The following is a 25042-nucleotide window of genomic DNA, read 5'->3' as shown; positions in this document are numbered from 1 at the left end:
TGGACACTTTTTACCCTCATTATTTATATAGATACCAATATATATATATATATATATATATATATTATATACCAATATGAAATACCACCTGTTATACATCAACATCAATTACAACCTGTTCTACCACCAATATCAATTACAACCTGTTCTACCATCAATATCAATTACAACCTGTTTTATATCAATTACAACCTGTTTTATATCAATTACAACCTGTTTTACCACCGAAATCAATTACAACCTGTTCTACCACCAATATCAATTACAACCTGTTTTACCACCAAAATCAATTACAACCTGTTTTATATAAATTACAACCTGTTTTACCACCAACATCAATTACAACCTGTTTTACCACCAATATCAATTACAACCTGTTTTACCACCAAAATCAATTACAACCTGTTTTACCACCAAAATCAATTACAACCTGTTTTATATCAATATCAATTACAACCTGTTTTATATCAATTACAACCTGTTTTATATCAATTACAACCTGTTTTATATCAATTACAGCCTGTTTTATATCAATTACAGCCTGTTTTATATCAATTACAGCCTGTTTTATATCAATTACAGCCTGTTTTACCATCAACATCAATTACATCCTGTTCTACCACCAATATCAATTACACCCTGTTTTATTTTAATATCAATTACAACCTGTTTTATATCAATTACAACCTGTTTTATCACCAATATCATTTACAACCTGTTTTATATCAATTACAACCTGTTTTATAACAATTACAGCCTGTTTTATATCAATTACAGCCTGTTTTATATCAATTACAACCTGTTCTACCACCAATATCAATTACAACCTGTTTTATATCAATTACAACCTGTTTTATATCAATTACAGCCTGTTTTATATCAATTACAGCCCGTTTTATATCAATTACAACCTGTTTTATATCAATTACAGCCTGTTTTATATCAATTACAGCCTGTTTTATATCAATTACAGCCTGTTTTATATCAATTACAACCTGTTTTATATCAATTACAACCTGTTTTATATCAATTACAGCCTGTTTTATATCAATTACAACCTGTTCTACCACCAATATCAATTACAACCTGTTTTATACCAATTACAACCTGTTTTAAATCAATTACAGCCTGTTTTATATCAATTACAGCCTGTTTTATATCAATTACAACCTGTTTTATATCAATTACAACCTGTTCTACCACCAATATCATTTACAACCTGTTCTACCACCAATATCAATTACAACCTGTTTTACCACCAATATCAATTACAACCTGTTTTACAACCTGTTTTACCACCAACATCAATTACAACCTGTTCTACCACCAAAATCAATTACAACCTGTTTTATATCAATATCAATTACAACCTGTTTTACCACCAACATCAATTACAACCTGTTCTACCACCAAAATCAATTACAACCTGTTTTATATCAATATCAATTACAACCTGTTTTATATCAATTACAACCTGTTTTACCACCAATATCAATTACAACCTGTTTTATATTAATATCAATTACAGCCTGTTTTATATCAATTACAACCTGTTTTATATCAATTACAACCTGTTTTATATCAATTACAGCCTGTTTTATATCAATTACAACCTGTTCTACCACCAATATCAATTAAAACATGTTTTATATCAATTACAACCTGTTTTATATCAATTACAACCTGTTCTACCATCAATATTATCAGTGTAGATGAAGGGGAGGAGACAGGTTAAAGAAGGATTTTTAAGCCTTGAGACAACTGAGACATGGATTGTGTATGTGTGCCATTCAGAGGGTGAATGGGCAAGACACAATACTTCAGTGTCTTTGAAAGGTGTATGGTTGTAGGTACAAAGCACACCGGTTCGTGTCAAGAACTGAACTTTCCTGTGTTTATCAAGAATGGTCCACCACCAAAAGGACATCCAGACAAATTGACACAACTGTGGGAAGCATTCATGGGGCAGCAAACCTGTGGAATACTTTCGACATCTTGAAGAGCCTCGATATACAGTGCCTTCAGAAAGTATTCAGACCCCTTCACATTTTCCACATTTTGTTACGTTACAGCCTTATTCTAAAATTGATTTAATAAATAAAAATCCTCAGCAATCTAAACGCAAAACCCCAAAATGACAAAGCAAAAACATTTTTTTACAAATTTTTTTGCAAATGTATTACAAATAAAAAACAGAAATACCTTATTTACATAATTATTCAGACCCTTTGCGATGATACTTCGAAATTGAGCTCAGATGCATCCTGTTTCCATTGATCATCCTTGAGACGTTTCTACAACTTGATTGGAGTCCACCTGTGGTCATTTCAATTGATTGGACATGATATGGAAAGGCACATACCTAGGGAATTTTGGGGAATATTCAGAGGTGGAAACCTTCCGTGGGAATATGGGAATTAACGGGAATATATGGGAATTTGCGGAAATATATGCAAATGCATATTAATACAGTGGCTGTCACGTTCTGACCTCTTTTTATGTCTTTGTGTTAGGTTGGTCAGGGCGTGAGTTGGGTTGTCTATGTTCTTTGTTATGTCTTTGTGTTAGGTTGGTCAGGGCGTGAGTTGGGTTGTCTATGTTCTTTTTTATGTCTTTGTGTTAGGTTGGTCAGGGCGTGAGTTGGGTTGTCTATGTTCTTTTTTATGTCTTTGTGTTAGGTTGGTCAGGGCGTGAGTTGGGTTGTCTATGTTCTTTTTTATGTCTTTGTGTTAGGTTGGTCAGGGCGTGAGTTGGGTTGTCTATGTTCTTTGTTATGTCTTTGTGTTAGGTTGGTCAGGGCGTGAGTTGGGTTGTCTATGTTCTTTTTTCTATGTTATATTTTCTCCGTGTTTGGCCTAGTATGGTTCTCAATCAGAGGCAGGTGTCGTTCGTTGTCTCTGATTGAGAATCATACTTAGGTAGCCTTTGTTTTGTGGGTGATTATTTTCTGTTTAGTGTTTTCTGCACCTTAGGTTTCCCAGACCCTGCCGATGAAAAACATCAGCATGATGCTGCCACCACTATGGGGATGGTGACTCTTGGGGTGATGAGAGGTGTCTGGTTTGCGCCAGACATAGCATTTTCCTTGATGGCCAAAAAGCACAATTTTAGTCTCATCTGGTATGTCTGTTTCGGTTTTTCACAGTTATTTTGTATTTCAGTGTTCAGTAATAAAACATCATGAACACGCTGCGCATTGGTCCGATATTTCATACTCGTCGTCAGACGACGAAGACAACCGTTACAGTGGCTTTGCGAAAGTATTCACCCCCTTGGCATTTTTTTTCTTCTATTTTGTTGCCTTACAACCTGGAATTAAAATAGATTTTGGGGGGGATTGTATCACTTGATTAACACAACATGCCTACCACTTTGAAGATTCAAAATATTTTTTATTGTGAAAAAAACAAGAAATAACACCAAAAAATAAAACGTGAGCGTGCATAACTATTCACCCCCCAAAGTCAGTACTTTGTAGAGCCCTTTTGCAGCAATTACAGCTGCAAGTCTCTTGGGGTATGTCTCTATAAGCTTGGCACATCTAGCCACTGAGATTTTTTTCCCATTCTTCAAGGCAAAACTGCTCCAGCTCCTTCAAGTTGGATGGGTTCTGCTGGTGTTCAACAATCTTTAAGTCATACCACAGATTCTCAATTGGATCGAGGTCTGGGCTTTGACTAGGCCATTCCAAGACATGTAAATGTTTCCCCTTAAACCACTCAAGTGTTGCTTTAGCAGTATGCTTAGGGTCATTGTCCTGCTGGCTACTGCCAACACACTGTCAATGCCACTGACTCTACTCCAGCCACTTTAATCATGGGAATTGACGGGAAATGATGTAAATATATCGCTAGCCACTTTAAACAATGCTACCTTATATAATGTTACTTACCCTACATTATTCATCTCATATGCATACGTAGATACTGTACTCTATATCATCGACTGCATCCTTATGTAATACATGTATCACTAGCCACTTTAACTATGCCACTTGGTTTACATACTCATCTCATATGTATATACTGTACTCGATATCATCTACTGTATCTTGCCTATGCTGCTCTGTACCATCACTCATTCATATATCCTTATGTACATATTCTTTATCCCCTTACACTGTATAAGACAGCAGTTTTTTTTTGAATTGTTAGTTAGATTACTTGTTCGTTATTACTGCATTGTCGGAACTAGAAGCACAAGCATTTCGCTACACTCGCAATAACATCTGCTAACCATGTGTATGTGACAAATAAATTTGATTTGATTTGATTTGAGGTGAACCTCCGTCCCAGTCTCAAATCTCTGGGAGACTGAAACAGGGTTCCCCAAGAATTACCCTGTATTTAGCGCCATCCATCATTCCTTCAATCCTGACCAGTTTCCCAGACCCTGCCGATGAAAAACATCAGCATGATGCTGCCACCACTATGCTTCACTATGGGGATGGTGTTCTTGGGGTGATGAGAGGTGTCTGGTTTGCGCCAGACACAGCATTTTCCTTGATGGCCAAAAAGCACAATTTTAGTCTCATCTGACCAGAGTACCTTCTTCCATATGTTTGGGGAGTCTCCCATATGCCTTTTGGTGAACTCCAAAAGTGTTAGCTTATTTTTTTCTTTAAGCAATGGCTTTTTTCTGGACACTCTTCCATAAAGCTCAGCTCTGTGGCGTGTACGGCTTAAAGTGGTCCTATGGACAGATACTCCAATCTCCGCTGTGAAGCTTTGCAGCTCCTTCAGGGCTATCTTTGGTCTCGTTGTTGCCTCTCTGATTAATGCCCTCCTTGCCTGGTCCATGAGTTTTGGTGGGCGGCACCCTCTTGGCAGGTTTGTTGTGGTGCCATACGTGCTTTCCTTTTTACAATAATGGATTTAATGGTGCTCCGTGGGATGTTCAAAGTTTTGTATATTTTTTATAAACCAACCTTATTCTGTTCCTATCCACAACTTTGTCCCTGACCTGTTTGGAGAGCTCCTTGGTCTTCATGGTGTCGCTTGCTTGGTGGTGCCTCTGGGTGACTCTGGGGCCTTTCAGAAGAGGTGTATATTTCCTGAGATCATGTGACACTTAAATAAAGTCCACCTGTGTGCAATCTAACTAATTATGTGACTTCTGAAGGTAATTGGTTGCACCAGATCTTATTGAGGGGCTTCGTAGCATTGGGGGTGAATAACATTTAGCACAGCAGATCTTATTGAGGGAATTCGTAGCATTGGGGGTGAATAACATTTAGCACACCAGATCTTATTGAGGGGATTCGTAGCATTGGGGGTGAATAACATTTAGCACACCAGATCTTATTGAGGGGATTCGTAGCATTGGGGGTGAATAACATTTAGCACACCAGATCTTATTGAGGGGCTTCGTAGCATTGGGAGTGAATAACATTTAGCACACCAGATCTTATTGAGGGGCTTCGTAGCATTGGGGGTGAATAACATTTAGCACACCAGATCTTATTGAGGGGCTTCGTAGCATTGGGCTGAATAACATTTAGCACACCAGATCTTATTGAGGGGCTTCGTAGCATTGGGGGTGAATAACATTTAGCACACCAGATCTTATTGAGGGGATTCGTAGCATTGGGGGTGAATAACATTTAGCACACCAGATCTTATTGAGGGGATTCGTAGCATTGGGGGTGAATAACATTTAGCACACCAGATCTTATTGAGGGGCTTCGTAGCATTGGGGGTGAATAACATTTAGCACACCAGATCTTATTGAGGGGCTTCGTAGCATTGGGGGTGAATAACATTTAGCACGCCAGATCTTATTGAGGGGATTCGTAGCATTGGGGGTGAATAACATTTAGCACACCAGATCTTATTGAGGGGCTTCGTAGCATTGGGGGTGAATAACATTTAGCACACCAGATCTTATTGAGGGGATTCGTAGCATTGGGGGTGAATAACATTTAGCACACCAGATCTTATTGAGGGGCTTCGTAGCATTGGGAGTGAATAACATTTAGCACACCAGATCTTATTGAGGGGCTTCGTAGCATTGGGGGTGAATAACATTTAGCACACCAGATCTTATTGAGGGGCTTCGTAGCATTGGGCTGAATAACATTTAGCACACCAGATCTTATTGAGGGGCTTCGTAGCATTGGGGGTGAATAACATTTAGCACACCAGATCTTATTGAGGGGATTCGTAGCATTGGGGGTGAATAACATTTAGCACACCAGATCTTATTGAGGGGATTCGTAGCATTGGGGGTGAATAACATTTAGCACACCAGATCTTATTGAGGGGCTTCGTAGCATTGGGGGTGAATAACATTTAGCACACCAGATCTTATTGAGGGGCTTCGTAGCATTGGGGGTGAATAACATTTAGCACGCCAGATCTTATTGAGGGGATTCGTAGCATTGGGGGTGAATAACATTTAGCACACCAGATCTTATTGAGGGGCTTCGTAGCATTGGGGGTGAATAACATTTAGCACACCAGATCTTATTGAGGGGATTCGTAGCATTGGGGGTGAATAACATTTAGCACACCAGATCTTATTGAGGGGCTTCGTAGCATTGGGGGTGAATAACATTTAGCACACAAGATCTTATTGAGGGGACTCGTAGCATTGGGTTGAATAACATTTAGCACACCAGATCTTATTGAGGGGCTTCGTAGCATTGGGGGTGAATAACATTTAACACACCAGATCTTATTGAGGGGCTTCGTAGCATTGGGGGTGAATAACATTTAGCACACCAGATCTTATTGAGGGGATTCGTAGCATTGGGGATGAATAACATTTAGCACACCAGATCTTATTGAGGGGATTCGTAGCATTGGGGGTGAATAACATTTAGCACACCAGATCTTATTGAGGGGATTCGTAGCATTGGGGGTGAATAACATTTAGCACACCAGATCTTATTGAGGGGATTCGTAGCATTGGGGGTGAATAACATTTAGCACGCACCACTTTTCCGTATTTTTAAACATGTCTTTAATTTTAAAACATATTATTTTTGAAATTTCACTTCACCAATTTGGACTATTTTCTGTATGTCCATTACATGAAATCCAAATAAAAATCTATTTAAATGACAGGTTGTAATGCAACAAAATAGGAAAAAACGCCAAGGGGGATGAATACTTTTGCAAGGCACTGTACCATTTAAATGTAGATGTTTTTTTCATTAGATATATTTACCATGCTATATTATATATATATCATATTATACGGAGACGGAAACATAAACCTTTTACCTTATCATAAGTAGACATGATTACAAATGATTAAATCCTTCCATATTATACGGAGACGGAAACATAAACCTTTTACCTTATCATAAGTAGACATGATTACAAATGATTAAATCCTTCCATATTATACGGAGACGGAAACATAAACCTTTTACCTTATCATAAGTAGACATGATTACAAATGATTAAATCCTTCCATATTATACGGAGACGGAAACATAAACCTTTTACCTTATCATAAGTAGACATGATTACAAATGATTAAATCCTTCCATATTATACGGAGACGGAAACATAAACCTTTTACCTTATCATAAGTAGACATGATTACAAATGATTAAATCCTTCCATATTATACGGAGACGGAAACATAAACCTTTTACCTTATCATAAGTAGACATGATTACAAATGATTAAATCCTTCCATATTATACGGAGACGGAAACATAAACCTTTTACCTTATCATAAGTAGACATGATTACAAATGATTAAATCCTTCCATATTATACGGAGACGGAAACATAAACCTTTTACCTTATCATAAGTAGACATGATTACAAATGATTAAATCCTTCCATATTATACGGAGACGGAAACATAAACCTTTTACCTTATCATAAGTAGACATGATTACAAATGATTAAATCCTTCCATATTATACGGAGACGGAAACATAAACCTTTTACCTTATCATAAGTAGACATGATTACAAATGATTAAATCCTTCCATATTATACGGAGACGGAAACATAAACCTTTTACCTTATCATAAGTAGACATGATTACAAATGATTAAATCCTTCCATATTATACGGAGACGGAAACATAAACCTTTTACCTTATCATAAGTAGACATGATTACAAATGATTAAATCCTTCCATATTATACGGAGACGGAAACATAAACCTTTTACCTTATCATAAGTAGACATGATTACAAATGATTAAATCCTTCCATATTATACGGAGACGGAAACATAAACCTTTTACCTTATCAGAAGTAGACATGATTACAAATGATTAAATCCTTCCATATTATACGGAGACGGAAACATAAACCTTTTACCTTATCAGAAGTAGACATGATTACAAATGATTAAATCCTTCCATATTATACGGAGACGGAAACATAAACCTTTTACCTTCTCAGAAGTAGACATGATTACAAATGATTAAATCCTTCCAATATAAATAAATAAAAACAATTTAGTTCCCGAATTTAACTTTTATTAAATGAGTTGACTCTTAGAAACCAAAGGTACACTACTGATGATGCGCTCCCCAAATTTCACCAGGCTCACTGTTGATGAACTCTTGGAAGTGCTTGCACAAAGGATAGTAACATCTCATCCTGTGTTCTTGGAATCACATGGAATGATTTCACTGAACAGTAAAGGAAAGGGAATTTTGAATGATCCCCAATGATCCATCGCATCTCCCAAAAACATTTTCAACATACATCTGTAAAATGATAGTCTAGAAACTAAAGCTTTGTTTGTTTTTCTCTCAGGCTTCCATGTCTTCTCCCTGGACCTCCTCAATGTCCACCTCTTGAACATCAGACTCTGAAGGCCTCATCTTCACTGTCACTTTCCAACCTTGTTGAGGATGGCTCGTTGTCAGGCTCAAAAAGCCTCAAATTTGCCCGGATGGCCACAAATTTTTCAACCATTGTATTGGTCAGCCTGTTGCATGGTTTGGTGTGTGTGTTCCTAAACAAGGACCAGTTGCGCTCTGTGGGGGCTGATGTTGGTGGGATTTGGAGGATGATGTAGGCAACAGGGGAAAGAGCCTCAGATCCACAAAGTCCCTTCCACCAGGTGGCTGATGAGATATGTTGGCACGACTGCCATATTGCATCTCCATCCCAAAGCCCTTCCTTGGAAGTGACCTTTGCCAGACTGCCAAGAACCTTGCCCTCATCCAGGCCAAGGTGGTGAGACACGGTAGTGATGACACCCTAGGGTATTGTTGGTCTCTGCAGCAGACAGGATGCTCTTGCCAGCATAATTGGGGTCCAACATGCTGCGGCGTGTCTGGGCTTCAGGCAGAAGTCTTCACACTTTTTGAGGTTTTTCAGAACTGTAGTTTCCTCTGCTTGGAGCAACAGTGAAGTGGGCAGGGCAGTACGGATTTCTTCTCTTACTCTGCAAGCAGAGTCTGAACATCAGACAGGATGGCATTGTCTCCCTCAATCTGTGCAATGACTACTGCTATAGGTTTCAGGAGTTTCAGGCTGCTTACCACTCTCTCCCAAAATACATAATCCAGGAGTATCCTCTTGATGGGGTTGTCCATATCGGCAGACTGTGATATGGCCATTTCATGGAGAGACTCCTTCCCCTCCAGGAGACTGTCAAACATGATGACAACACCACCCTAACGGGTGTTGCTGGGCAGCTTCAATGTGGTGCTCTTATTCTTCTCACTTTGCTTGGGGAGGTAGATTGCTGCTATAACTTGATGACCCTTCAAATACCTAACCATTTCCTTGGATCTCTTGTAGTGTATCGATTGTTTTCAGTGCCATGATGTCCTTGAGGAGCATATTCAATGCATGAGCAGCACAGCCAATGGGAGCCAATCCTCCACTTTAGACCAATCAGCCTTCATGTTCACAGCATTGTCTGTCACCAGTGCAAATACCTTCTGTGGTCCAAGGTCTTTGATGACTGCCTTCAACTCATCTGCAATGTAGAGACCGGTGTGTCTGTTGTCCCTTTTGTCTGTGCTTGCTTGACCTTCACTTGAACTCTGTTGAACTCTACATTCAGCAAATGAGTAGGTAAAGCATGTCTGGTTGGAGGGGTGTATGCTGGGCGAAGAACATTCAGAAATCTCTTCCAATACACATTGCCTGTGAGCATCAGAGGTGAACCAGTTGCATACACAGCTCGAGCAAGACATTCATCAGCATTTTCTCTGATTATGTTCCTCCATTGAGTCAAAAATACTTCTGATTCCAGGAGGACCATGAGCTGTTGCTATCGATAAAGGTGTCTGATTCTTCATTTTCACCTCGAATAGAAGTAGAGGGACTTTTGTCAGAGGTTGCTTGTTGTGAGCACTGAGGGAACTTCATGCACTTGTCCAGATGATTCTGCATCTTTGTTGCATTCTTTACATATCATTTGGCAGAGTATTTACAAATGTACACAGTTTTTCCTTCTACATTAGCTGCAGTGTGTCACGACTTCCACCGAAGTTGGCTCTCCTGCCTGTTCGGGTGGTGCTCGGCGGTCGTCGTCACCGGCCTACTAGCCGCCACCGATCCCTTTTTCGTTGTCTATTGGTTTTGTCTTATTAGTTGCACTTGTGTCTATTTGTTTTGTCTTATTAGTTGCACCTGTGTCTATTTGTGTGCTTGATGGGCTTCTTTATTTAAAGTACGTTTACCTGCCCAATCCGTGCAGGATTACTCATATGTTACGTGTGTATGTTTTTTTGGTGTTCATGCTCTGGACCTGGTACCCTGTTGTGTTGGGTTGGTCCACATTTTCCGCACCCACCATAATTTGCAAATAAATAAATAAAAAATCCTACAATGTGATTTTCTGGATTTTTTTTTCTAACATAGTCTGTAATAGTTGAAGTGTACCTATGATGAAAATTACAGGCCTCTCTCATCTTTTTAAGTGGGAGAACTTGCACAATTGGTGGCTGAGTAAATGCTTTTGTACCTGTTTCCTTCAGCATCTTCACATGGTCCTTTGCTGTTGTTCTGGGATTGATTTGCACTTTTCTCACCAAAGTCATGTGTCTCTAGAAGTGGAATCTGTCTGGGTGTTATATAATGTGTGTCTCTAGAGGTGGAATCTGTCTGGGTGTTATAATATATATATATATAATGTGTATCTCTGGCTGTGTGTCTGTTATGGGATTTTTTATGAATAATGACTAAATGAGGTATACGGCAAGAATTCTACCCTGTCTGAAGGGTTATATGACATGTACCTAGGAAGAAATGTCATTCTTGTAGTGTTCAATAATGTGTGTTCATTAGGAAGGGGTTATATGACATGTACCTAGGAAGGGGTTATATGACATGTACCCAGGAAGGGGTTATATGACATGTACCTAGGAAGGGGTTATATGACATGTACCTAGGAAGGGGTTATGTGACATCTACCTAGGAAGGGGTTATATGACATGTACCTAGGAAGGGGTTATATGACATGTACCTAGGAAGGGGTTATATGACATGTACCTAGGAAGGGGTTATATGACATGTACCTAGGAAGGGGTTATATGACATGTACCTAGGAAGGGGTTATATGACATGTACCTAGGAAGAAATTAATGTATGTGGAGAAAGAGAACGGAGAGGAGCATTAACCTGTGTTTGAACCGATCGGGATGTAAATCTGGGGAGATAAGACAGGACAGGGAGAGCCCCTCCAGAGCTCTAGTATCTGGGGGAGCCTGGAACTGTCAGCTGAGTGGTTATAAACTGTGGTGAGACTCATGAGAAAATCCCTATGTATGTGTGTATGTATATGCGTAGGTTATGATGGTATAAAAGGAATGTATTTGTGTATAAACTGCAGAGCTCTCGCAAGTAAATCGGGATCTGATCAAATGTGAGCTGGGAATTCTGTCTGTTTTATTTCAGACCAGGACTTTACAACCTCTGGGTCTCAGACAGATAAAGATCATTGTAATTTATGAACATTGATTACAACATTACTGAACAGTGTCCTAAAGTGCGCAGCCACCAAAAAATAGTCCTCGGTTTAAAATTTCACTACCGAGTTCCAACTGCCTCTGGAAGCAACGTCCCCTTGTCTGTTTGTTCGCGATCAAAACGCAACACAATCTACACCGGTCATAGAAGGATAAATCAAATGCATTTACTCAATAAAAATTTATGGAAATATGTTGGTCATCTTTTAAATATATATATATATAACTGTTTTATAAAGAAAGAAGAAACCTGCGTTCATTAACAGAACGTTCCAGATCACTCCTCTCCACGTCGTCCTTAAGAACAGCCCTTAGAACATTAACTAACAGAACGTTCCAGATCCCTCCTCTCCACGTCGTCCTTAAGAACAGCCCTCAGAACATTAACTAACAGAACGTTCCAGATCCCTCCTCTCCACGTCGTCCTTAAGAACAGCCCTCAGTGTGTTGGAACATTAACTAACAGAACGTTCCAGATCCCTCCTCTCCACGTCGTCCTTAAGAACAGCCCTCAGTGTGTTGGAACATTAACTAACAGAACGTTCCAGATCCCTCCTCTCCACGTCGTCCTTAAGAACAGCCCTCAGTGTGTTGGAACATTAACTAACAGAACGTTCCAGATCCCTCCTCTCCACGTCGTCCTTAAGAACAGCCCTCAGTGTGTTGGAACATTAACTAACAGAACGTTCCAGATCCCTCCTCTCCACGTCGTCCTTAAGAACAGCCCTCAGTGTGTTGGAACATTAACTAACAGAACGTTCCAGATCCCTCCTCTCCACGTCGTCCTTAAGAACAGCCCTTAGTGTGTTAGAACATTAACTAACAGAACGTTCCAGATCCCTCCTCTCCACGTCGTCCTTAAGAACAGCCCTTAGAACATTAACTAACAGAACGTTCCAGATCCCTCCTCTCCACGTCGTCCTTAAGAACAGCCCTCAGTGTGTTGGAACATTAACTAACAGAACGTTCCAGATCCCTCCTCTCCACGTCGTCCTTAAGAACAGCCCTCAGTGTGTTGGAACATTAACTAACAGAACGTTCCAGATCACTCCTCTCCACGTCGTCCTTAAGAACAGCCCTCAGTGTGTTGGAACATTAACTAACAGAACGTTCCAGATCCCTCCTCTCCACGTCGTCCTTAAGAACAGCCCTCAGTGTGTTGGAACATTAACTAACAGAACGTTCCAGATCCCTCCTCTCCACGTCGTCCTTAAGAACAGCCCTCAGTGTGTTGGAACATTAACTAACAGAACGTTCCAGATCACTCCTCTCCACGTCGTCCTTAAGAACAGCCCTCAGTGTGTTGGAACATTAACTAACAGAACGTTCCAGATCCCTCCTCTCCACGTCGTCCTTAAGAACAGCCCTTAGAACATTAACTAACAGAACTTTCCAGATCCCTCCTCTCCACGTCGTCCTTAAGAACAGCCCTTAGAACATTAACTAACAGAACGTTCCAGATCCCTCCTCTCCACGTCGTCCTTAAGAACAGCCCTCAGTGTGTTGGAACATTAACTAACAGAACGTTCCAGATCCCTCCTCTCCACGTCGTCCTTAAGAACAGCCCTCAGTGTGTTGGAACATTAACTAACAGAACGTTCCAGATCACTCCTCTCCACGTCGTCCTTAAGAACAGCCCTCAGTGTGTTGGAACATTAACTAACAGAACGTTCCAGATCACAATGATCCTTCCTCGTCTCGATTCTGTCCTCTTCATCATTTGAAATCAGACACGAGTGGTATGGTATCATAGATATTTAAAATCAGATCAGTCCTATAACTGAACAACGACGGACCTAATACTAACCCGATTTGATATTTAATCATGTTTTTTTTAAATAATAACTTTTCTCTCATGGGATGTCGAGTACAGAGACTGAGCAAAACAACAGAGACATTCAGAGCACAACAGAGACATTCAGAGCACAACAGAGATATTCAGAGCACAACAGAGATATTCAGAGCACAACAAAGACATTCAGAGCACAACAGAGACATTCAGAGCACAACAGAGATATTCAGAGCACAACAGAGACATTCAGAGCACAACAGAGATATTCAGAGCACAACAGAGATATTCAGAGCACAACAGAGATATTCAGAGCACAACAGAGATATTCAGAGCACAACAGAGATATTCAGAGCACAACAGAGATATTCAGAGCACAACAGAGATATTCAGAGCACAACAGAGATATTCAGAGCACAACAGAGATATTCAGAGCACAACAAAGACATTCAGAGCACAACAAAGACATTCAGAGCACAACAGAGACATTCAGAGCACAACAGAGATATTCAGAGCACAACAGAGATATTCAGAGCACAACAGAGACATTCAGAGCACAACAGAGACATTCAGAGCACAACAGAGATATTCAGAGCACAACAGAGACATTCAGAGACGGTTTAAAAATAAATAAAAGCATCTTATCCATTAACATTTTGTTCACTCTTTTGTAGCTTTTTCCAATTCCGACAGTACAGAACAACATATCCAAGAGTATAATATCCTTCTAAAAGCACACGTTAGTTTAACAACTTACTGGTGTTTTATTAGATAATACTCACTGTATTTACTGGTGTTAATCAGATCAATGCCCCTGTTTTATTAGATAATACTCACTGTAATTACTGGTGTTAATCAGATCAATGCCCCTGTTTTATTAGATAATACTCACTGTAATTACTGGTGTTAATAATATCAATGCCCCTGTTTTATAAGATAATACTCACTGTAATTACTGGTGTTAATAATATCAATGCCCCTGTTTTATAAGATAGTACTCACTGTAATTACTGGTGTTAATCAGATCAATGTCCCTGTTTTATAAGATAGTACTCACTGTATTTACTGGTGTTAATCAGATCAATGTCCATGTTTCATAAGATAATACTCACTGTAATTACTGGTGTTAATCAGATCAATGTCCCTGTTTTATTAGATAATACTCACTGTAATTACTGGTGTTAATCAGATCAATGTCCCTGTTTTATAAGATAGTACTCACTGTAATTACTGGTGTTAATCAGATCAATGTCCCTGTTTTATAAGATAATACTCACTGTACTTACTGGTGTTAATCAGATCAATGTCCCTGTTTTATAAGATAGTACTCACTGTATTCACTGGTGTTAATCAGATCTCCAGTCTTCTGTTCTTCTTCGTCCTCCAATGTGACAGTAATCTCCCCCTCTTCCTTCTCTCCAAAAACGTCTTCCTCTTCTTTCACTGTAACAGTCATCTCCCCCTCCTCCTCTCCAAAAACGTCTTCCTCTTCTTTCACTGTAACAGTCATCTCCCCCTCCTCTTCCTCCTTCAATCCAAAAACGTCTTCCTCTTCTTTCACTGTGACAGTCTTCTCCCCCTCCTTTATTCCAAAAACTGCAGCCTCCTCTTTCTCTTCCTTCTCCTCTTCTTCTTTCACGGTAGTCAACATCCTCCTCCTCTTTCACTCTGAAAGCGTCTTCCTTTTATTTCACTGTAACAGCCTCCTCGAAACCCTCTTTCTCCGTGTAGCAGACCTCTTCTTTAGCAACTGGGGGAGAGTAGCTTTGTGACTTTATGGTCGATGATGTTAGCTAGCTAGCTAGTTAGCGTTAGCCTAGTCCTACTGCTAAGTTAACCAGCTAGCTAGAGAATCTAACAACGTTAAATATTATATTAAATGTAATAATAGCTTGATGACAACAACCAAAAATATGTGTTTTTAAACAACAGTGGCGTATATATACGCCAGAAAGCTTCTAAAGAGCTCCAATATTTCGGCCCTGTTGGTTAGTAAGCTCCCGAGATGGCTGAACTGTTCATGTTGATGACGCGCTCCGTCCACTAGAATACACGTCACACTCTGGCAGCGTCGCCTGAAAGACGCACATCGCGATCTGCTGACTGGAGTGAGAAACGCAGTTGAGAGAAGTTTTATTTTATTTCGATAACATTTTTCTTTTTATGTAATGTTTTTTCATTAAATAATATTCTTTTATTTAGACGTACAAAGGAAAAGGGTGTGTGTTTGATTGATTGGTGCTGATTTGAAATGAGTGAGATGATAGTGCAAAACAATCCTAACTGCATCCCCAGGCCCTGGTATATCACCAGACTGCATACAAACCTAACTGCATCCCCAGGCCCTGTTATATCACCAGACTGCATACAAACCTAACTGCATCCCCAGGCCCTGATATATCAACAGACTGCAAACAATCCTAACTGCATCCCCAGGCCCTGGTATATCACCAGACTGCATACAAACCTAACTGCATCCCCAGGCCCTGTTATATCACCAGACTGCATACAAACCTAACTGCATCCCCAGGCCCTGTTATATCACCAGACTGCATACAAACCTAACTGCATCCCCAGGCCCTGTTATATCACCAGACTGCATACAAACCTAACTGAATCCCCAGTCCTTGGTATATCAACAGACTGCATACAAACCTAACTGCATCCCCGGTCCCTGGTATCTCATCAGACTGCATACAAACCTAACTGCATCCCCGGTCCCTGGTATCTCATCAGACAGTACTATCATCATAAGCTGCACAAGAACTCACTACTGTAATGGTCCAGGTTACAAAGTGGCTCAGTGACTCGTGTTTGCATCTCAATGTGAAAAAAACTGTTTGCATGTTCTTCACAAAGAGGGCAACAGATGCTACTGAGCCAGATGTCTATGTGTCAGGGGAGAAGCTCCAGGTGGTATCCGATTACCTTGGCATCATACTTGATTCCAACCTCTCTTTTAAAAAGCATGTGAAAAAGGTCATTCAAATAACCAAATTCAACCTAGCTAATTTCAGATTTATACGAAATTGTTTGACTACAGAGGTAGCAAAACTGTACTTCAAATCTATGATACTCCCCCACTTAACATACTGTTTGACTAGTTGGGCCCAAGCTTGCTGTACAACATTAAAACCTATTCAGTCTGTCTACAAACAGGCTCTCAAAGTGCTTGATAGGAAGCCCAATAGCCATCATCATTGTCACATCCTTAGAAAGCATGAGCTATTGAGTTGGGAAAATCTTGTGCAATACACCGACGCATGTCTTGTATTCAAGATCCTCAATGGCCTGGCTCCCCCTCCACTCAATATTTTTGTTAAACAGAAAACCCAGACATATGGCAGCAGATCCACAAGGTCTGCCATGAGAGGTGACTGTATAGTTCCCCTAAGGAAAAGCACCTTTAGTAAATCTGCATTCTCTGTGAGAGCTTCCCATGTCTGGAATACACTGCCATCAGACACACATAACTGCACCACATATCACACTTTCACAAAATGCTTGAAGACATGGCTAAAGGTCAATCAGATTTGTGAACATGGTCCCTAGCTGTGTGTTTCCACTCTCCATGTTGTCTGTTGTCTGTAGCTTGTGAGGTGTGGAAACACTTTGTTGCTTTTATGAATTTTGTCTTGCTGCTTTTTGTTTTATGCTGCTCTGTCTGTATGCTACGTCTTGCTTGTCCTATGTTGCTCTGTCTGTATGCTATGTCTTGCTTGTCCTATGTTGCTATGTCTTGCTTGTTCTATGTTGCTATTGTCTATATTGTAATTGTTTTTAATAACCTGCCCAGGGACTGCGGTTGAAAATTAGCCGGTTGGCTAAAACCGGCACTTTTACTGAAATGTTGATTAATGTGCACTGTCCCTGTAAAAATAAAAATTAACTCAAACTCAACTCAACCCCCCCCCCCCCCCCCCCCGCCCCCCAGATACTGGTGAAATAAAATAAAAAAACTGGAACTCTGTATTTATAATACCAGTTTATTATACACCCCCCCCATTCTGATACTGACCAGAACTCTGTATTTATAATACCAGTTTATTATACACCCCCCCCCCCATTCTGATACTGACCAGAAATCTGTATTTATAATACCAGTTTATTATACACCTCCATTCTGATACTGACCAGAACTCTGTATTTATAATACCAGTTTATTATACACCCCCCCCCCATTCTGATACTGACCAGAAATCTGTATTTATAATAACAGTTTATTATACACCTCCATTCTGATACTGACCAGAACTCTGTATTTATAATACCAGTTTATTATACACCCCCCCCCCCATTCTGATACTGACCAGAAATCTGTATTTATAATACCAGTTTATTATACACCTCCATTCTGATACTGACCAGAACTCTGTATTTATAATACCAGTTTATTATACACCCCCCCCCATTCTGATACTGACCAGAACTCTGTATTTATAATACCAGTTTATTATACCCCCCCATTCTGATACTGACCAGAACTCTGTATTTATAATACCAGTTTATTATACACCCCCCCATTCTGATACTGACCAGAACTCTGTATTTATAATACCAGTTTATTATAGCCCCCCCCATTCTGATACTGACCAGAACTCTGTATTTATAATACCAGTTTATTATACACCCCCCCCCCATTCTGATACTGACCAGAACTCTGTATTTATAATACCAGTTTATTATACCCCCCCATTCTGATACTGACCAGAACTCTGTATTTATAATACCAGTTTATTATACACCCCCCCCCCCATTCTGATACTGACCAGAACTCTGTATTTATAATACCAGTTTATTATACCCCCCCATTCTGATACTGACCAGAACTCTGTATTTATAATACCAGTTTATTATACACCCCCCCCCCCCATTCTGATACTGACCAGAACTCTGTATTTATAATACCAGTTTATTATACCCCCCCATTCTGATACTGACCAGAACTCTGTATTTATAATACCAGTTTATTATACACCCCCCCCCCATTCTGATACTGACCAGAACTCTGTATTTATAATACCAGTTTATTATACACCCCCCCATTCTGATACTGACCAGAACTCTGTATTTATAATACCAGTTTATTATACACCCCCCCCCCCCAATCTGATACTGACCAGAACTCTGTATTTATAATACCAGTTTATTATACACCCCCCCCAAAAAAAACTTTCAACGTAGTTGAACAACAACAAAAAAAGTCAGGTTGTTTCATAAACAATAATTATATAATAATTATTACTAAATGTTACATGAATTGTAAATATGAAAATCAAAACCAAATGTACACCCCTTTGTTAATATGTAGTGGCAATACGTCACTTCATGGTGAGGCATGGAATAATAAAACATGTATCTGTTGTCAGGCTGAATGTTTGAAATATGAGGTGATTTGAGACATGCTTCTTCAGTAGCGGAATAAAGACAATTAGCACTTGAATGTTGTCAAGAAATACTGGAGTGATGTAAGATTGTTAACCAAATTGTTCATAGACCATACATTTAAATCAAGTTGTTTTCAAGTCGTTGAAACAACCTGAAAAATAATTATTTTCAACCAAAAACCGGACGTATTTTGGACGTCGGGCAAAGTCTTCTGTCCAATGACATTTTGCTAGATGGGATAGCCCCAACGTCAAAACAGTTTTAACGTGTCCAAATCAATAACCAATATGCAGAAACAGTTTGTGATATATTGAAAACCTAAATATAAAATGTACTATCTACACAATAGGATTCATATTGCTTGTATATATATATATATATTAAACTGCCCAAGCACCAAAAACGCTGTAGTTTTGACACGAGGCCATAACTCACTGATACGGGTCGCTAAAATAAAAGGGACGCAACACTTATTTGTCATCAATCACATCGATATCGTGTTGAAATCAATTGTGCCGAGAGGAAGGGAGATGAGGTTGCACGTCCTGTTAAAACGATACAGCACCAAAAACCACACGGAATCTGGGAATAATGTGTATATCACTGGTTAGAGGACAACTCGTAGAAAACAGATCGCTACATTTTGAAGTGTTGCATTTTTGTTTCAAGTGGGTCACCAACGCGGTAAGTGTAACGCAACACTTTTTCTTAAATCACATCAATAGTAACTCTTTAATTCGACATTGTTGGAAGAGATAGAGACCCTGTCACAACAAAGATCCTAAACGGTAAAATAATGATTTAGCCATCTGACTTTAACATTGTTGGAAGAGATAGAGACCCTGTCACAACAAAGATCCTAAACGGTAAAATAAAGATCTAGCCATCTGACTTTGCACCAGAGAGGTTTATTGAAACTGCCCAAAGAATATATAATAATACAAGAAAGTGCCTAAATAAAAGGTGAAAACAAAAGAACAATAGGTCCCAGGCTTCTATTTCAATGATAATTACATGATCTCAGGCCATCATCACTGTGAATAGGTCCCAGGCTTCTATTTCAATGATAATTACATGTCACATGATGGTGCCAAGAAAACGCATCAGAACATCTCTAAATCAGTACCTAGTACAACAGAATGCATGCTCTACATTATATACCAAATAAAGAAAAGCGGACAGAGAAACATGTATTGCTTATACATGGGAACGTTTCCTCAGAATAAATCAAACAGGATGGTAGGAGTAGGGAGCTAGAGGCACCACTAGAGGGAGGTATGGAGCTAGAGGCACCACTAGAGGGAGGTATGGAGCTAGAGGCACCACTAGAGGGAGGTATGGAGCTAGAGGCACCACTAGAGGGAGGTATGGAGCTAGAGGCACCACTAGAGGGAGGTATGGAGCTAGAGGCACCACTAGAGGGAGGTATGGAGCTAGAGGCACCACTAGAGGGAGGTATGGAGCTAGAGGCACCACTAGAGGGAGGTATGGAACACCAATAACAGGCAATATACCAGTTACAGACAACACTCAAATAACAATTCTTCATTCACGCCTGATGGGTGGAGAGTTTTTAAATAGAACATCCACCTGCATTCTGGGTGGAGAAGACTAAGTTCAAGATGACCAACCCTACGTGGAGGTTTATCTGCTGAACAGAAGGACATGGAGGAGACGGGCCTCTGAGAACCACCCCTACCTGAAGGTTTATCTACTGTATAGAACAGGACATGGAGGAGACGGGCCTCTGAGAACCGCCCCTACCTGAAGGTTTATCTACTGTATAGAGCAGAAGGACATGGAGGAGACGGGCCTCTGAGAACCGCCCCTACCTGAAGGTTTATCTACTGTATAGAGCAGAAGGACATGGAGGAGACGGGCCTCTGAGAACCACCCCTACCCCTACCTGAAGGTTTATCTACTGTATAGAGCAGAAGGACATGGAGGAGACGGGCCTCTGAGAACCACCCCTACCTGAAGGTTTATCTACTGTATAGAGCAGAAGGACATGGAGGAGACAGGGCCTCTGAGAAATTACATGCAATAGGGGATGTTGGGTAATTTCTCCTTAAAGTCTCGTGTTCTTATCTGTCAACTAACATTAGAGGGAGGACGTCACATCGAGACTAGAGGGATGACATGGCATCAAGACTAGAGGGAGGACATCAAGACTAGAGGGAGGACATGGCATCAAGACTAGAGCAACGTCTCATCAAGACTAGAGCGACGTCTCTTCAAGATGAGGATGAGCCTTGGGGGGGGGGGGTGAGCCTCAAACTCCTACATTTCTACTGAGACCATTATCAAGCCATTCTTTAGGGGGGGGTATGAGCCTCAAACTCCTTCTACATTTCTACTGAGAGCATCATCAAGCCATTCTTTAGGGGAGGGGGCGATGAGCCTCAAACTCCTCCTACATTTCTACTGAGAGCATCATCAAGCCATTCTTTAGGGGGGGTATGAGCCTCAAACTCCCTCTACATTTCTACTGAGAGCATCATCAAGCCATTCTTTAGGGGAGGGGGTGTATGAGCCTCAAACTCCCTCTACATTTCTACTGAGAGCATCATCAAGCCATTCTTTAGGGGAGGGGGTGATGAGCCTCAAACTCCTCCTACATTTCTACTGAGAACATCATCAAGCCATTCTTTAGGGGAGGGGGGGGGGGTATGAGTCTCAAACTCCCTCTACATTTCTACTGAGAGCATCATCAAGCCATTCTTTAGGGGAGGGGGTGATGAGCCTCAAACTCCTCCTACATTTCTACTGAGAGCATCATCAAGCCATTCTTTAGGGGAGGGGGGGGGGTATGAGCCTCAAACTCCCTCTACATTTCTACTGAGAACATCATCAAGCCATTCTTTAGGGGAGGGGGCGATGAGCCTCAAACTCCCTCTATATTTCTACTGAGAACATCATCAAGCCATTCTTTAGGGGGGGTATGAGCCTCAAACTCCTCCTACATTTCTACTGAGAGCATCATCAAGCCATTCTTTAGGGGGGGGGGTATGAGCCTCAAACTCCCTCTACATTTCTACTGAGAACATCATCAAGCCATTCTTTAGGGGAGGGGGCAATGAGCCTCAAACTCCCTCTACATTTCTACTGAGAGCATCATTAAGCCATTCTTTAGGGGAGGGGGCGATGAGCCTCAAACTCCTTCTACATTTCTACTGAGAGCATCATCAAGCCATTCTTTAGGGGAGGGGGCGATGAGACTCAAACTCCCTCTACATTTCCAGCCTCTGTTTTACTACAACACACAAGAGCTTCAGTCTCAGAAATTGTGTGAACGGAAATCCCTCAGAAATGTGGGATGCGCACTTGAAGCATGTGGGATACTGTTCTTGTCTGTAGGTTTTGTGTACTAAGTAGTGGACAAAGACCCGGAGTGAAGGAGCACAAGGGAAGGAAGGATCTCTCACTCAATATATATTTTACATTGTGACATGATTAACTAAAATACTCCTACTACAACATTCTACATTATGACATAATTAAAATACACCTTCTACAACATTCTACATTATGACATCATTAAAATACTCCTACTACAACATTCTACCTTATGACATCATTAAAATACTCCTACTACAACATTCTACCTTATGACATCATTAAAATACCCCTTCTACAACATTCTACATTATGACATAATTAAAATACCCCTTCTACAACGTTCTACATTGTGACATCATTTCATTGATATCATGAAACAACTCCATGTATTTTCTGATGTTTAATCAGATATCTTTTTACCAGAGTATCTCTTGTCACATTGATCACAGCTACAATATTTATTTCCTGTGTGTGATATCAGCTAGTTTGGCTGAGCAAAATTCTTCCCAGATTGATTTCAACTATAAGGATTCTGTCCTGTGTGTGTTCTCTGGTGTATAGTCAGATGGCTCGATGTAGTAAAACACTTCCCACATTGAGCACATCTATAAGGTTTCTCTCCTGTGTGTGTTCTCTGGTGTATAGTCAGACTGCTAGATGTAACAAAACTCTTCCCACATTGATCACAGCTGTAAGGTTTCTCTCCTGTGTGTGTTCTCTGGTGTATAGTCAAACGGCTAGAAGTAACAAAACTCTTCCCACATTGATCACAGCTATGAGATTTCTCTCCTGTGTGTGTTCTCTGATGTATAGTCAGCTGGCTAGATGTAACGAAACTCTTCCCACATTGATCACAGCTATAAGGTTTCTCTCCTGTGTGTTTTCTCTGGTGTATAGTCAGGCTGCTTGAGTGAGTAAAGCTCTTCCCACATTGATCACAGCTATAAGGCTTCTCTCCTGTGTGTGTTCTCTGGTGTGATTTTAAATGTCCTGACGAAACAAATCTCTTTCCACAGTCAGAGCAGTGGTAAGGTTTCACTCCGGTGTGTGTTCTCTGGTGTGTAGTTAGCCGTCTAGATTCAGTAAAACTCTTCCCACATTGAAAACAGCTATAAGGTTTCTCTCCAGTGTGAATTCTCTGGTGTGATTGTAATGTAGATGATTTTGAAAAGGTCTTCCCACAGTCAGAGCAGCTATAAGGTTTTTCTCCGGTGTGAATTCTCTGGTGTGATTGTAATGTAGATGATTTTGAAAAGCTCTTCCCACAGTCAGAGCAGCTATAAGGTTTCTCTCCTGTATGGATTCTCTGATGTATTTTAAGGTCTGCTGAAGAGTGGAATCCCTTCCCACAGTCAGAGCAACAGTGAGGTTTCTCTCCAGTGTGTATTCTCAGGTGTGCTGTCATGCTGCGTGAGTGAGCAAAACTCTTCCCACATTGATTACAGCTATAAGGCTTCTCTCCTGTGTGTGTTCTCTGGTGTAAAGTCAGCTGGCTAGATGTAGTAAAATTCATCCCACATTGATCACAGATATAAGGATTCTCTCCTGTGTGTATTCTCTGGTGTGTAGTCAGACGGCTTGATGAAGAAAAACTTTTCCCACATTGAGAACAGTTATAAGGCTTCTCTCCTGTGTGAATTCTCTGGTGTGTTTTCAGGCTGCTTGGAACATTAAAACTCTTTCCACATTGATCACAGCTATACGGTTTCTCTCCTGTATGGATTCTCTGGTGTCTTATAAGGTCTGCCGAAGAGGTAAGTCTCTTCCCACAGTCAGAGCAGCAGTGAGATTTATCATCTGTGTGAATTCTCTGGTGTAGTTTTAGTGAATCTGATCTTGAGTAACTCTTCCCACAGTCAGAGCAGCAGTGAGGTGTCTTTCCTGTGATTCTCCGCTGGTGTTTCTTGGGTTGTTCCGATGCGGAGAGACTCTGCTCTGCCTCGTCAGCATCATGAGGTTGTTGAGGATCCCCAGAGGATCCACTATAGTCCCGTCTCTCTCCTGTGTGAACAACAAAGTCAGACAGATGATTAAAGGCCCACAACAGCGGTAAATCCACTGTTTATTTGAGGTGAAAGGTGATTGCCCGTGATGTTTTACAACAATTTAAGTCTGTAATGAAATGTTTAAAAATGCTTTTACAAACTTATTTGAAAACTGTCTTAAGGACATTCAAGTGATCAAAAACAGCCGTATTGGCCTGAACAGTGGGTTAACTGCCTGGTTCAGGGGCAGAACAACAGATTTGTACCTTGTCAGCTTGTGGGTTTGAACTGGCAACCTTCCAGTTACCATTCCAACACTCCAACCACTAGGCTACCCTGCCCTCCCTGTCTTAAGGACATTCAAGTGATCAAAAACAGCCGTATTGGCCTGAACAGTGGGTTAACTGCCTGGTTCAGGGGCAGAACAACAGATTTGTACCTTGTCAGCTTGTGGGTTTGAACTGGCAACCTTCCAGTTACCATTCCAACACTCCAACCACTAGGCTACCCTGCCCTCCCTGTCTTAAGGACATTCAAGTGAGCAAAAACAGCCGTATTGGCCTGAACAGTGGGTTAACTGCCTGGTTCAGGGGCAGAACAACAGATTTGTACCTTGTCAGCTTGTGGGTTTGAA

The 25042-nt window shown here is 40.6% G+C and overlaps 1 protein-coding gene across 2 annotated transcripts in view; it reads right to left on the bottom strand.

Annotated features, from left to right (window-relative positions):
* The window catches only part of LOC109885889 (zinc finger protein 2 homolog), a 39801-nt gene that overhangs the window by 2983 nt on the left and 11776 nt on the right, over positions 1–25042 (bottom strand). The window contains exon 1 of one of the 2 annotated variants that reach the window (XM_031820268.1): positions 15029–15715. In XM_031820268.1, the coding sequence (XP_031676128.1) occupies positions 15029–15347 (319 nt within the window). In that variant the 5' untranslated portion in view covers positions 15348–15715. Of the gene's footprint in view, positions 1–15028; positions 24425–25042 lie in introns of those variants that run through there. The other variant, XM_031820269.1, reaches the window with a different exon arrangement.

Source organism: Oncorhynchus kisutch, unplaced genomic scaffold (genome assembly GCF_002021735.2).
Source record: "Oncorhynchus kisutch isolate 150728-3 unplaced genomic scaffold, Okis_V2 scaffold3202, whole genome shotgun sequence".
Taxonomy (NCBI): Eukaryota; Metazoa; Chordata; class Actinopteri; order Salmoniformes; family Salmonidae; genus Oncorhynchus; species Oncorhynchus kisutch.
The sequence above is the reverse complement of the archived record's forward strand: the minus strand, read 5'-3'. Positions and strand labels throughout refer to the sequence as shown.